General features: G+C 37.0%; 1 protein-coding gene across 1 annotated transcript in view; it reads left to right on the top strand.

The window, feature by feature from the left end:
* LOC113519936 (ankyrin repeat domain-containing protein 13D) overlaps positions 1-12,107 on the top strand; it is a 19,508-nt gene extending 7,401 nt beyond the window's left edge. Inside the window, 7 exon segments of the mRNA XM_052902237.1 lie at positions 431-677; positions 1,282-1,428; positions 2,318-2,435; positions 3,035-3,279; positions 4,820-4,965; positions 7,177-7,426; positions 8,664-12,107. Of these exon segments, the coding sequence (XP_052758197.1) occupies positions 431-677; positions 1,282-1,428; positions 2,318-2,435; positions 3,035-3,279; positions 4,820-4,965; positions 7,177-7,387 (1,114 nt within the window). The 3' untranslated portion in view covers positions 7,388-7,426; positions 8,664-12,107.
* Positions 12,108-13,361: the final 1,254 nt, after the last annotated feature.

Genomic DNA, 13,361 nt, shown 5'->3' with positions numbered 1-13,361 from the left:
CAATGCTTTTGATTTGCAGAATTTGGTAATTTGATGTAAATCAATATACATGTCTCGCTCTGATCATGTAATATTAAACATTGCTGGATAATCACTGCATAGTATAAAACAAAGTCGCTTGCCACTGTCTGTCTCTATGTATGTTTAGTTGCGGTTTTTTTTAAATAGATAGAATCATTCAAGAGAAAGTTTTATATGTATAATATAATAGAAAAACACTGATAATTTTATTGTACTTATAAGTACGTTATGATACATTTATTATGTTTATATATTTATTATATTCTGTATTCGAAATTATATTCTGTAGTATATTTAGTAACAGCATTGCATTCGTGCGCAAGTATAAAGTAAAGGATCTTTTAACCTTTCCATGGGTCGGCCATTCTTTTCATTCAAAATTGCATAAAAAATTCGCTCCACTCAACAGAAACAAGAGCGGCATCTGGGGCTGGCGGCAAGACAAGACCGAGAACGTGAATGACTTCGAGTGCAAAGTGTTCAGCGCCAACAACGTGGAGCTGGTGTCGAAGACGCGCACCGAGCACTTACCAAATGCCAGCAGCAGCCACGCCAGCGCGGCCGCCGCCGGCGCTGCTCGCGCGCCGCTTGCCGGGCTGCTGGCGCTGGCCGAGCCCTCGCCCGCCGACACATCCACTGTCACCACGCCCGACGAGGTCACTACTTTGCAATTCATATTTAATTGCATGGCATATAGTAGTCATAAATATATTACCAAAAAAAATATAGGTCTTATATGAAAGATTACTATCTGAACGACTTAACAGACGGCGGACGCAAATTGTCGACACGTGGACGTTAACGCATGAAGACGATGGCGGGGACTGCAGGAGGTGTGGGTTATCGATTGGCAGTTGAGTCGCTGCATACCGCAGCGCGACCTTTCAATATGTTAAAGATAAACCAGTGGTCCTTCGTGCCGGATCAGTGGTTTATCTTCTAAGATGTGATTGCCGATAAATTAAAATATTTATGCAAATACTAAAGAATTTATAATAGTATTAGAATGACTGGTGAAAAGTCATTGAAAAGTCAAGTGTCGTGCTGCGGCGGGCAGCGACCCTCGCTGCCAGTCGATGCCCTGCGGCTTTCGCGATTCTCGTTGTCACAAATATTCCACAGCGTTACGTCGGCTAGTGACTCAGTTGTTCGGTGCAGTGTGATAAAAAGTAGGGATTTAAATATGTTAAAGTTTCATCATTTCTAGTATTAATTGTATGCGTGATGAAATGGACGCGTGATGAAATGGACGCTTTCCAGGAGCCGCGTGGTGAGGGTCCGGTGTCGTGGCAGCAGTACTTCTCCGCGGGCTGGCTGCCGCGCGACGTGGGCCGCGCCCGCTGCGTCGCCACCAAGCTGCAGAAGTTCCGTGCCACGCTCTGGCTCTGCGAGGACTACCCGCTGCAGGTCACTATTATTACTTTTTTTATAATTATTATATTTATTTATTTATTCATAGGAAAACCAGGGCTGCACTAGAGCAAATAGATTAGCAAACAGTTTAGGATCACAAAACAAGCCACTGATAGGTTTTCACAAGTAGCAACAATATAGATACAAAGCGCTGTACACAAAGCAACAAAAATAGGCGTTAACAAAAAAAAAAATGAACAGACAAGAGGAATGAAAACAAAAAAATAATCTATACTTATAATAAATCTGTAGAGAGGTCAATTCTGCACATGAAATATATTTCCAAAATAATTATCAGGCGGTGATTAGTGATCGATACTGATGCCAAAAATGCAATCAGTAAAATTTTTGTCTCTCTGTATGTATGTATGTTCGTTATAGAACCAAAAACTACTCGACGGATTTTAACGAAATTTGGTACAATTATTCTTCATACTCCTGGGCAGGTTATAGTATACTTTTCATCACGTTACGATCAAAAGGAGCAGATCAGTGAAGGGAAATATTGGGAACACACAAAGAAAAAGATCACTAAGGATGACCAATATGCGATTCATACATACTTTCTCAGATTCTTACTACATATATATTTTAATTTTTAAATTAATGCCAACTCAACCTCCTTTTTTTTAATGGTAACCCCACCTACGCTATCAGTATACATCGGTGAAAATGAAAGAGCAAGTCAGTTTGTCCATCATGATAAAAACACCTGGAATTCGGCACGATGGTTTCCAGGGGCGACCACGTGGAGGTCGACCTGACGTGGGACATTGCTAACAATGGGACTGGTAGTCCGCATCATTAACAATCCTCCCCCCCCCCCTCACTCAACCTACCTAGGACATACAAATATTTTTTTTTACTTCAAATTGTTCCACAGTTACAAGAGCAAATAATGCCAATCCTGGACTTGATGGCGGCCATCTCATCACCACACTTCGCCAAGTTGAAGGACTTCATACAAATGCAATTGCCGTCCGGTTTCCCTATCAAGATCGGTAAGTTTTGTTAACTCTATATTTTTGAAAAGTGCCTTGTTTAATCTTTGGTTGCCAATCATAGTTTTTATATTATCTGTGCTTGCCACTATATTTGTGTGTGAGCGCATAACTAGTTTCTGATTTTTTTACTTGCATACTCGTAGTAGTAAGAAAACCATCAAATTGGTCCTTCGAGTCTAATGGGCGCAAAGTATTTTACAGAGTGCTATCAGGCTCGAAGGACCAATTTTTCAACAGTTTGGTGGGGGATTTTACCAAAGGGAGACTTTGTACAAAAGTCGTTTGCTTGGGCATCTCTATCCCGTTCCTGTTTCTACCGTGAAGCAGTGGTGTTTGCATGGCTGTGTTTCCGTTTGAAGGGTGGAATATGGCGGTGAATTTACAAGGTACAGAGGAATAACACCTGAGTCCTCAGGAATGGCAACGCATGGGGGTATCATGGACAAAACAGTATACTCTGTTATGTCCATGGTACTGCTCATGTCTATAGGCGACGGTTACCACTTTCCATCAGTTGGGCCGTCAGCTTGTTTGCCATTCTAAGTTGCGTAATAAAAGGTATGATACATTATATCTTTATCTCTGTGAACACGCAGAAATCCCTCTGTTCCACGTGATGAACGCCAGGATCACGTTCGGTAACATCTTCGCCACATCGAGTCCTGTTCGGCACGTGGAGTGCATACAGGAGGGGACGCGGCCCGCATGTATAGTCGACGATGGCTGTTTCGCGATAGGCAACGGGTACAGGGACGCGGCATGCCGTACTTCCTGCGATGACGATGGCCTGCTTCAATACGCTATCCAGCAGAGCCTGCTTGACGGTTCCTGCGATGATCAGGTCAGGTCAAAATACCATAACAACTTTGTAAATTTTGTAGCAGAATTAAAAACAAAACGACGATTTAAAAGGCAAATAAGTCAATTTGAGTAGAGATTGTTTGTATTTAGCTTGAGATATCAGCTAATATTTCCGTAGTGGAAAGGAATAGGATAAACACAATATAAAAGTACGATAAAATTTAATAGAAGAGCAAATACAGAAAAGCAACGATTGATTTTAGCAGTGTGTCAACTAAATTTAAAAACATGTTTTTAAATTACAACCGGCCAGTAATTTATAGCTGTATGAAAATAAACCTATTTCTAACAGAGATGATTTGAATTTGAAAATGGAATGGTAATTCCATTTGTATTATTGATAACTACTGGTGGGGCATATGATTAATGATAGGTTAGGATGAAAGCCTGTTGTACTTTTTAAGAAGACGTTTGCTTGTTATAATATGCTATTCAGTATAGCTGGCTCGATATCTCCTGGGGGCCTACCACGAAATGATATTCCGAAGTTTCGGACTCAGTTTCGTGTTTTTATTCATACCTAAATTGGCCCAGTAAATGGAGCTTAACATTTCGTTCGTCATAAATCCTACCATAAAAGTCCAATAGAATAATATTTTAATATTCTTAATAATTTTAAACGGTAAATATTATGTCATTTTAACATCAAATTTGTGTTTCGTTCGGCTCCGAAAATACGGAAAACATTTCATGGTAGGCCCTCTGGAGCTTTTGTTTAAATTAATATTATAAATAGGAAAGATTAGATTTTTTTTTTTGTAAAGGACAAACTCAAAAATATTGAGCAAATTTTAAACATTATTTTACCTATTAACAACTACATTATCAATGTGTAATAAGACTGTATTTATTTTATTTTTGAAAAATTTATAGATTGCTACTGTTGTAGCACTTAAGGTTCGAAAATATTTTTGCTTGATCTGTTTTAGAAAATCAAATGACACGTCTTCTTACTACGTTGTTTTATTGCGAACTGAAGTAATAATCCCATTTTACTAGTACTTATATTATAAAACATTAGGTGACGGCGTGTAGTGTGTTTGTGTGCGTAAAGTATGGATGTAAGGTATATGCTGGGGGCCTACCATGAAATGAAATTATGAATTTTCGGGCTCAATTTCGTATTTTTATTCGTACCTAAATCGACCTAGTAAATGGAGCTTAACGTTTCGTTCATCATAAATCTTATCCTAATAATCCAGAGGAATGATATTTTAATATTTTTAATAATTTTAAGCGGCATGTATTACGTAATTTTAACATCAAATTTTTATTTCGTTCGTCCCCGAAATTTCGGAATATATTTCATGGTAGATCCTCAGTATGGATTGGTGTGTGGACTGTATGTTAATATTACATAATATATATATATATATATATATATATATATATATTCCTTTATTGATCTTTATGAATAATATACTGTAAATAGCTACAACACCTGTAGGTGTACGAACTAAGCGTGTGAAGTCGGGGCGTGTCGCTAGTTATTGAATGAATGGAATCCTGGTGGTGTGCAGGTGGACGTGTGGGAGGCGCTGCGTTGCGAGCGGCCGCGCAACCCTTCGCCGCCGCACCTGCCGCCCTCGCCGCCCTCGCCGCCCTCGCCGCCCTCGCCCACCGCCGCCGCCGGCCTGCTCTCGCACGAGGACTGCCAGCTGCAGAGGTTAGCACGCACGCACACACGCACGCACGCACGCACGTACAGACACGAATACGCACACATACAAAGCGAGAGAAGGAGAAAAGATGAACTTTATTTGAGGAATAACACCTGAGTCCTCAGGAATGGCAACACATGGGGGGTATCATGGGCGAAACAGTATACTCTGTTATGTCCATAGTACTGCTCATGTATATAGGCGACGGTTACAACTTTCCATTAGGTGGGCCATCAGCTTGTTTGCCGTTCTAAATTGTATGTATATATATATATATATATATATATATATAATAGTCGAAAATAATTTTGGCTTTATTATTAAATATAAAATGGCTAATAAGGCAAATTAATTAATGGGTTAATATAAAAATGATAAAGTGAAAATTTTACTAGAACACACACTACTTGATGATGCCGTGTAACACATTAATTGCACAACACATTCAAATACCTATATCTGTTTGTTTTTGCCATATATTGATTGATCGAGATAAAAAAAAGCCTATGCTATTCACCATATTAAAATTTCATGGCGGTTTGTTGAGCGATTTGGCCGCTAAAGTTTAATATATAAAACAAACTCACTTTCACATTATTATAATTGTATTATTATTGTATTTGCTTTTGACGCGTCACTATTGGCTTGACGTTTTTCTAGTTTAAACAAATTTTATTTGCAGGCGCTGGCGGTTATAAACTAGTATTATATAACTGGCTATTAAATTAGAATTATTTTGGCTAATTCCGCTACCATTAGTATGTGTGTGAGACTGACAACACATTTTTTTTTGATGGGTGGAAACGGTATGGTAACCCCGCCTGCGCTAACGGGATACGCTGGCGGAGCACCAGTGAAGGGTGATAGATGAGAATGAAAACAGGCCAGTTAGCCCATCATGATGAATTCATCAGGAATTAACCATGATAGTTTCCAGGGGGAACCGCGTGGAGGTCGACCTGGTTGGGTATATTGCTAGCAATGGGATTCTCAGTCTCCATTACTAACAATCCCTTGTTAAAAAGTGGCAACACATTGTTAAAAAGGTATAAATAACAACACGGTCGAAAATTTGTCATTTGTAGTTTGGGCGTTGATCGATTTTAACTTCGAATAAGTTACTAGCAGCAATCTAATTATTTACCTAAAGATCCCTCCTTTAGAGGTACAACACGTATTGCAAAACGTGCGTGAACAAAATGCCAGTCGGAGATTGATGGCTAATATGGAAGGTTAGATTATAAGTTTTGGTAGTAATAGTGGTGGTCAATCCTCGAGTGTTGCCAGTCACACACGTACAAATGGTAGCGGAATTAAACAAAATAATTCTATTTAAATAAGCAGTGATATGGACTTCCGTAAGATAAGACCTAGTTCAGTAAATATTGTTGTATACATTCGCGCGTGTAGTTTGAAGAGTGGTCGTTCTTGTTCTTGTTTGAGTTTTATAAGTTGTACTTATTTATTGGCTGCTAAAAGAGGCTAGGTGTTTTTATTAAAGCAAAATTGCGTATATATTTGTATGTTTCTTATATTTTTATAAGCTATTTAACTTGCAATGTTTTTTAGCCTCATGAACTTACATTCTTGGTTGTGCTCTCAGATATAGCGTGTGGTACTTTATAACTATTTTCTTACTGTTTTGTACAAAAAGATAAATCTTAAATATATATATATATATATATATATATATATATATATATATATATATATATATATATATATATATATATATATAGGTATATTTATTATATAAGTAAGTAGGTATTATATGTATTTATGTAATATTTTATTATATATTATATTTTTTTTATTTAACTATGTATTTGTTTATGTATTAATAGTTTTAGCACTTCAGCTGCCCGCTAACGAAATGTTTTCTAACTATATCGGGTTGACTGGAAGAGATCTCTGTCAGAGATAAGTCCACCCTTGTTCACAACATTTATAAATACATTATTTTACATGTAACTTACAAGTGCAATAAAGATAGATAATTTATTTGCATTACTTACAACACACAAATTACAATATAAATATAATATACATAAAAAACGAGAACATAAATGATTAAAAAATATACATAAAGCTAAGTAAAATTTTTGATTTGTGCGTGTGCCATAACAATACAAAACGGTCGCAACTCGGTGAACTCAACAAGAATTGGAAGTGGAAGCTACGTAGTTGCTACCAGTTGACCGCTAGCGGTTCCGCAGAGCGATCGAGGCGTCGCTGCGGTCGATGTCGCTGGGCGAGCGGCCGCCGGAGCTGGCGCCGCCGGAGCTGGAGCCGGACGCGGAGCTGCAGGCCGCGCTCGCGCTGTCGGCGCGCGAGCACTCGGCGCGCGAGCACGAGCGGCTCGCCGAGCGGCTCGCCGAGCAGCGCGCGCTCGACGAGGCGCTGCGCCTCTCGCTGCTCGACAACTAGCGCCCGCCGGCGACACTCGCAGCTGCTGCACCACCAGCGGTGAGTGCGGCCAGCGGGGGGACACTGACACCTGCTCCACGACTAGCGGTGAGTGCAGCCAGCAGGGGGGACATTGACAGCTGCTCCACTACTAGCGGTGAGTGCGGCCAGCGGGGGGACACTGACAGCTGCTCCACGACTAGCGGTGAGTGCAGCCAGCAGGGGGAACACTGACACCTGCTCGACGACTAGCGGTGAGTGCAGCCAGCAGGGGGGACACTGACAGCTGCTCCACGACTAGCGGTGAGTGCAGCCAGCAGGGGGAACACTGACACCTGCTCGACGACTAGCGGTGAGTGCGGCCAGCAGGGGGGACATTGACAGCTGCTCTACCACTAGCGGTGAGTGCGGCCAGCGGGGGGACACTGACAGCTGCTCCACGACTAGCGGTGAGTGCAGCCAGCAGGGGGAACACTGACACCTGCTCGACGACTAGCGGTGAGTGCAGCCAGCAGGGGGAACACTGACACCTGCTCGACGACTAGCGGTGAGTGCAGCCAGCGGGGGGACACTCACAGCTGCTCCACGACTAGCGGTGAGTGCAGCCAGCAGGGGGAACACTGACACCTGCTCGACCACTAGCGGTGAGTGCTGCCAGCGGGGGGACACTCGCAGCTGCTCGACCACTAGCGGTGAGTGCAGTCAGCGGGGGGACACTCTCAGCTGCTCGACCACTAGCGGTGAGTGCAGCCAGCAGGGGGGACACTGACAGCTGCTCCACGACTAGCGGTGAGTGCGGCCAGCAGGGGGAACACTGACAGCTGCTCGACGACTAGCGGTGAGTGCAGCCAGCAGGGGGAACACTGACACCTGCTCGACGACTAGCGGTGAGTGCAGCCAGCAGGGGGGACACTGACAGCTGCTCGACGACTAGCGGTGAGTGCAGCCAGCGGGGGGATACTCACAGCTGCTCTGCCACTAACGACAATTTTGATCGATGGATTGACCACGTGACAAGAGATGATTACCAAATAACGATGATTGTACGTGCACGTGTGTGTAAACAGGCAAGAGCTGTTCGTCTAAATATATTGAAAGAAATTTATATTTTTTTTTATACCACTGAGGTGGCAAACAAGCATACGGCCCACCTGATGGCAAGTGGTTACCGTAGCCTATGAACACCTGCAATACCAGAGAAGATAAATGAATCTGATTTATATAGAGAAACAATTTATTTTAGTAGAAAACAACAATAAGGTAATAAGTCATTAATCAAAATGTTTTTAATTTTCAGATCTCAATAGAAAAATATGATGCGTCCACTAAAAGAAGACTTTGCGCCTAAAAGTACTTTATGTTAGTTAAAATGTGTACTCTAGTGAACCGTTCATATATTTATTCAGCGTTATAGTAACTGACGAGGTTGATCGCTACCCGACTGTGACACTTATGATGATGGCATGAAAGTTTATAATTGTTTGTCGAATGTTTGAGAAATAGGGGGGTCTATATAAGATGTGTTCGAAATAAGGTGGATTTAGAATAAGCAAGCGTATATTTTTAAATTTTCCTTTAATGTAATCGTGTTAAGAGCATTCTATGAGTATTTTTTAGTTATGCAACTTTATTAGCGAACAAATTTTGTTTTTTTAATTGTAAATCCACCTTTATAACATCGTTCCAAATTCAAAACCAGTTTTATTTTCAATTATATTTATAACAGATGAAAATATAAATTGAATAAATTTAGGAATTTTGTAGATATAACTTTGTCGCGTGAAGCGTATAAATAAAATAAGAAAAAAGGTTGTGTTCCAAATTTGAAAATTGTTTAGAATGTAATGGACGCTGTGGCTTCGTGAGCATTTACTGGTCAAATTAACGATGGAAATATTTATTATTCCTTTTAAATTATTCCTTTATCTTTTTATCTCAGTGTGTGCTAAACAATGATTGGTTATTATTGGCTAATACCTTTGTGAAGTCATTTTTCATCCCTATTTTTACCAAATGTGAGTAAAACTTAAGAACTGACTCTTAATAATAATGTTAAATAATAACTATCGGGAGTTATACTGTGTTGTAGTTATTAATTTGTCGGCTTTACTCGTGTTTTAACTACAGGGATGCCCGACTAGTTACTAAATGGGAGCTCTTATTCATGTGCGCGGTTCATTGCTGTGTCGCGAGCAGCGTGTTTTTATACCGATTTTATAGCAATGTTACGCAAACATACGTTCTCATGTCACCGGGTGACGGGTTTGATTCCTGGGTCAATCCATCGGGTGCAGTTGGGTGTCATTACAAACGACGCTCTGGCGAACCGCGCTCATGAATAAGGGCTCCTGTTGAGTTTGAAGCTAGTCGAGCTTCCACGAATTTAAAACTGAGTAAAGCTGACACAAATGATTGCAAGGCTTTTAATATGTAGTTCGAAATTAAAAATCTTGTTTTAAAGACAAACACACATTCCGTCTTCTTATTTATTAAAAGGTTCGTTTAACGTCGTATATATTTTTTATAATTTATCACTTTTTCAAATTAAGATAGTAGTATAAAAAATAAATGACAACGATCCATTAATTCAAGTAAGTGTTTAAGACTATGAAATATTAAATAATTCCCAATATTTAATAATGATAAATTAATATTTTCCAATATTTATTAGTAATTAATTAAATGCTTTCCAATATTTAATAGTAACTAATTAAATATTTTCCAATATTTAATAATAACTAATTAAATATTTGCCAATATTTAATAATAATTAATTAAATATTTTCCAATATTTAATAACAATTAATTATATTCCACTAATTAATAATGTAAATTAATATTTTCCAACATTTAATCCAAAAAGTCCGTCCAATTGTTCTTATTAAACTATATAATTTTTTTTTCATATTGCCAATCATTGGGTAGTATACTGCACTGAAATATTACAAAATTATTTAAATATATTTTTTTTTTTACAATTCGTAATAATTTTAAAATTGTAATAAATTTGTTTAAGTTACAAATAAATAATTGAAGTTACAAAATATACAATTAGTTAACATAGATATATTGTGAGTCGTATGTTTTTTTTCCTTATGGATTTATATTGGAATGACCATAATATTTTTTTATTTATTAATTTATTTATTAAAATAATTATAATAATAAAATACCAAATAAATATAACAATAATGCTTATATATAAAATTGCATTATATGTAATGCTTCAATGTATGAATTATGTATGATGGCTATTGGTTATTTAACATTAGTGGTTTGATTTGATGTTACTATAATGTCATCCTTCTCAATCCTTCACTGTTAGACAGGGATGGTAACACGAGATAGGAATAGTTTTATCAACTAGACCAATATATCGAAAAAGATCTACGAGTTTCCTTGAAATAATTGTAAGTAATTAAATATTAGAGACTTATACCAAGGGGTTTAAAAACACTTATGTATACGAATCATAATAGGACTTGCTATCAACCCACAACATCAACGGCATTGCATGTGTGCTGCCGGCCTTTTAAAAAGGAATATGATCTTTTCTTGAAGGTTACGATGTCGTATCGGTTCGGAAATACTGCTGCTGGAAGTATGGGTGTAATAGGAAACAAGTCATGTACTTTTTGATGGGTGGTAATGGAATGGTAATCCCGCCTGCGTTATCGGTATACGCGATCAGGGCACTAGTGATGGGTGACAGGTGAGGATGAAGCAGGTTTATTAGCCCATCATGACGAATTAAATAAGAATTGTTCACTATGGTTTCCAGGGGGAAGCATGTGGAGGTCGACCTAATAGGGCATATTGCTAGCGATGAGGCTGTCAAACTCCATTGTTAACAATCCTTTTCCCCCCTACAAGTCATGTATTAGGTGCATTTAAGTGTTAAATAAATAAATAACTGGTGTTGTCACGATTGAATCGGTTTTGTTTTTTGTAATATAATCGTAAATTTTTCATTTGCAAATAATATAATAATAATAATATATTACCTTTGTTCTTTTTTTTTTTTTTTAAGAATGTAATCAGTTATAAATGTTTTTTTTTTTCTAATGTATAACTGGGCGATGTAAATGCACTAGAATGTTAATATTTCTCTCTCACCACGAGAGGTGTTTTAAATTCTGCGGGTTATACAAAGTAAGTCTATTATGATTCGTGTAAGGGGGCCTTTTTAATTTCCCAAAGAAGTATGGTATTTTTGATTTATAACAATATTTGCAGAATAATGAAAATGGGTAAATATCTTACTACATTTACACAGTCTATTCGTCCAGTGTCTCGACAGAATACCGTCCCGAATTGGCACGTAATTATCCGGGACGTGTTGGACTACTGGTTGTTCCTTACACTGTGATATTATGTTTATCACATGCAATATGTTTTACTTTTAATACCTTGACGCTATTATGAAGTCGCTAAACATTCTTACTTTTAGTAATTCATAGGTCGAGTATATTTGTATGTTGAAGGCAAAATACTAAGTTTTATTTTTCATATGTCCATCTATGTTGTATATGTATTTATTTTTATTGTAAAATTTTACTCTTGGCAATTTTAAGTTTAATGAGGTTATTTCTGTGTTGCCATGTTGCTGGGTTTTAATTTAATAATTGTATTTTTATCATGGCTACTTAATTTCTAATGTATTTTAATTTATATTGATTTTATTGCTACAATTTGTAAAGGTATCTAAAATGATCACTCTTAAATACATTTGCACTGGTCAGATAGTGTTTTTTTATTTTATTTTTTTATTTGAAGGGTGAAAATTGATATTTCACAGAATGAAGTCATATTAGTTGACTTATCGTGACGAATTTACTAAGAATTATCCACGATGGTTTACTGAGAGCCACATGGTAGGCAACCGGATAGGGTATATTGCTAGTAATATATACAGCTAAGTATGGCCCGTTACTAAAAATCCCTTCCTCTCATGTTTGCTATTTGTACTCTTTTAAAAATGAATGAGTAATGTGGCTATTTTAAACTTTAAACCTTACTGATGTCGCCAATAAATTGTTGCAATAAAGTGTTATATATATATATATATATATATATATATATATATATATATATATATATATATATATATATATATATATATATATATATATATATATATATATATTATATATATATATCTGATAACTATATATTATGTTCCTATATTGATGGTGAAAAAAATATCGTCACCCATTTCAATATCGCCCTAATTGGTTGGACAACTATTTTCGAATATGTTAAAATGCCAGCCTAATTATATATATATATATATATATATATATATATATATATATATATATATATATATATATATATATATATATATATGACATATTTACTACACATAACATGTTTAAATAGAATTTAATGAAAATGTAAACAAATGAATTCTTTTGTTAATTTATCAATTAAGACAATCTTCAGGTGTCTATTGGTATGCAATGAGACAGGTTGGCGGAGAGTGAAATACCACTCGTTGATGGCTGTAAACTGTTGTACTTCAGATTTACATGATAAGTACTCTGGACTTAACTATTTACAATATCTCCTTTATATTAACTGTTATGTGATAATATGTAATATAATATTAGGAATATGTAGTCCACTCCTTTAAACCGATGTTAGTTTTAATAATACGGTATCAAAAAATATTTTTCCCTAAAAAAAATTTTTAAAAAGAACAACCTGTACGTAACTTAACAGCACTACCAAAGTACGACATGTACATGACTTTTATTATATTGTCCTTGATACATACATCATCGTCATTATATCAGCCTTTAACTGTCCACTGCTGAACCTTCCCCATAAGGAATATAGTCGTTGATACAGATACATCTATATTCGGGGTTTTTATTATTATTATTTATTGGTAATATATTTTTTTTTCAAGGAAATTAAAAATGCTTTTTGAACCACCCTATTAATAAAGACTGACACCAATTTTAAGGAATGGGTTACCTTAATTGACATA

This window comes from Galleria mellonella, unplaced genomic scaffold (assembly GCF_026898425.1).
Source record: "Galleria mellonella isolate WM207_F2 unplaced genomic scaffold, CSIRO_AGI_GalMel_v1 utg89, whole genome shotgun sequence".
In the NCBI taxonomy this organism is placed as follows: Eukaryota; Metazoa; Arthropoda; class Insecta; order Lepidoptera; family Pyralidae; genus Galleria; species Galleria mellonella.
The sequence above is the reverse complement of the archived record's forward strand: the minus strand, read 5'-3'. Positions and strand labels throughout refer to the sequence as shown.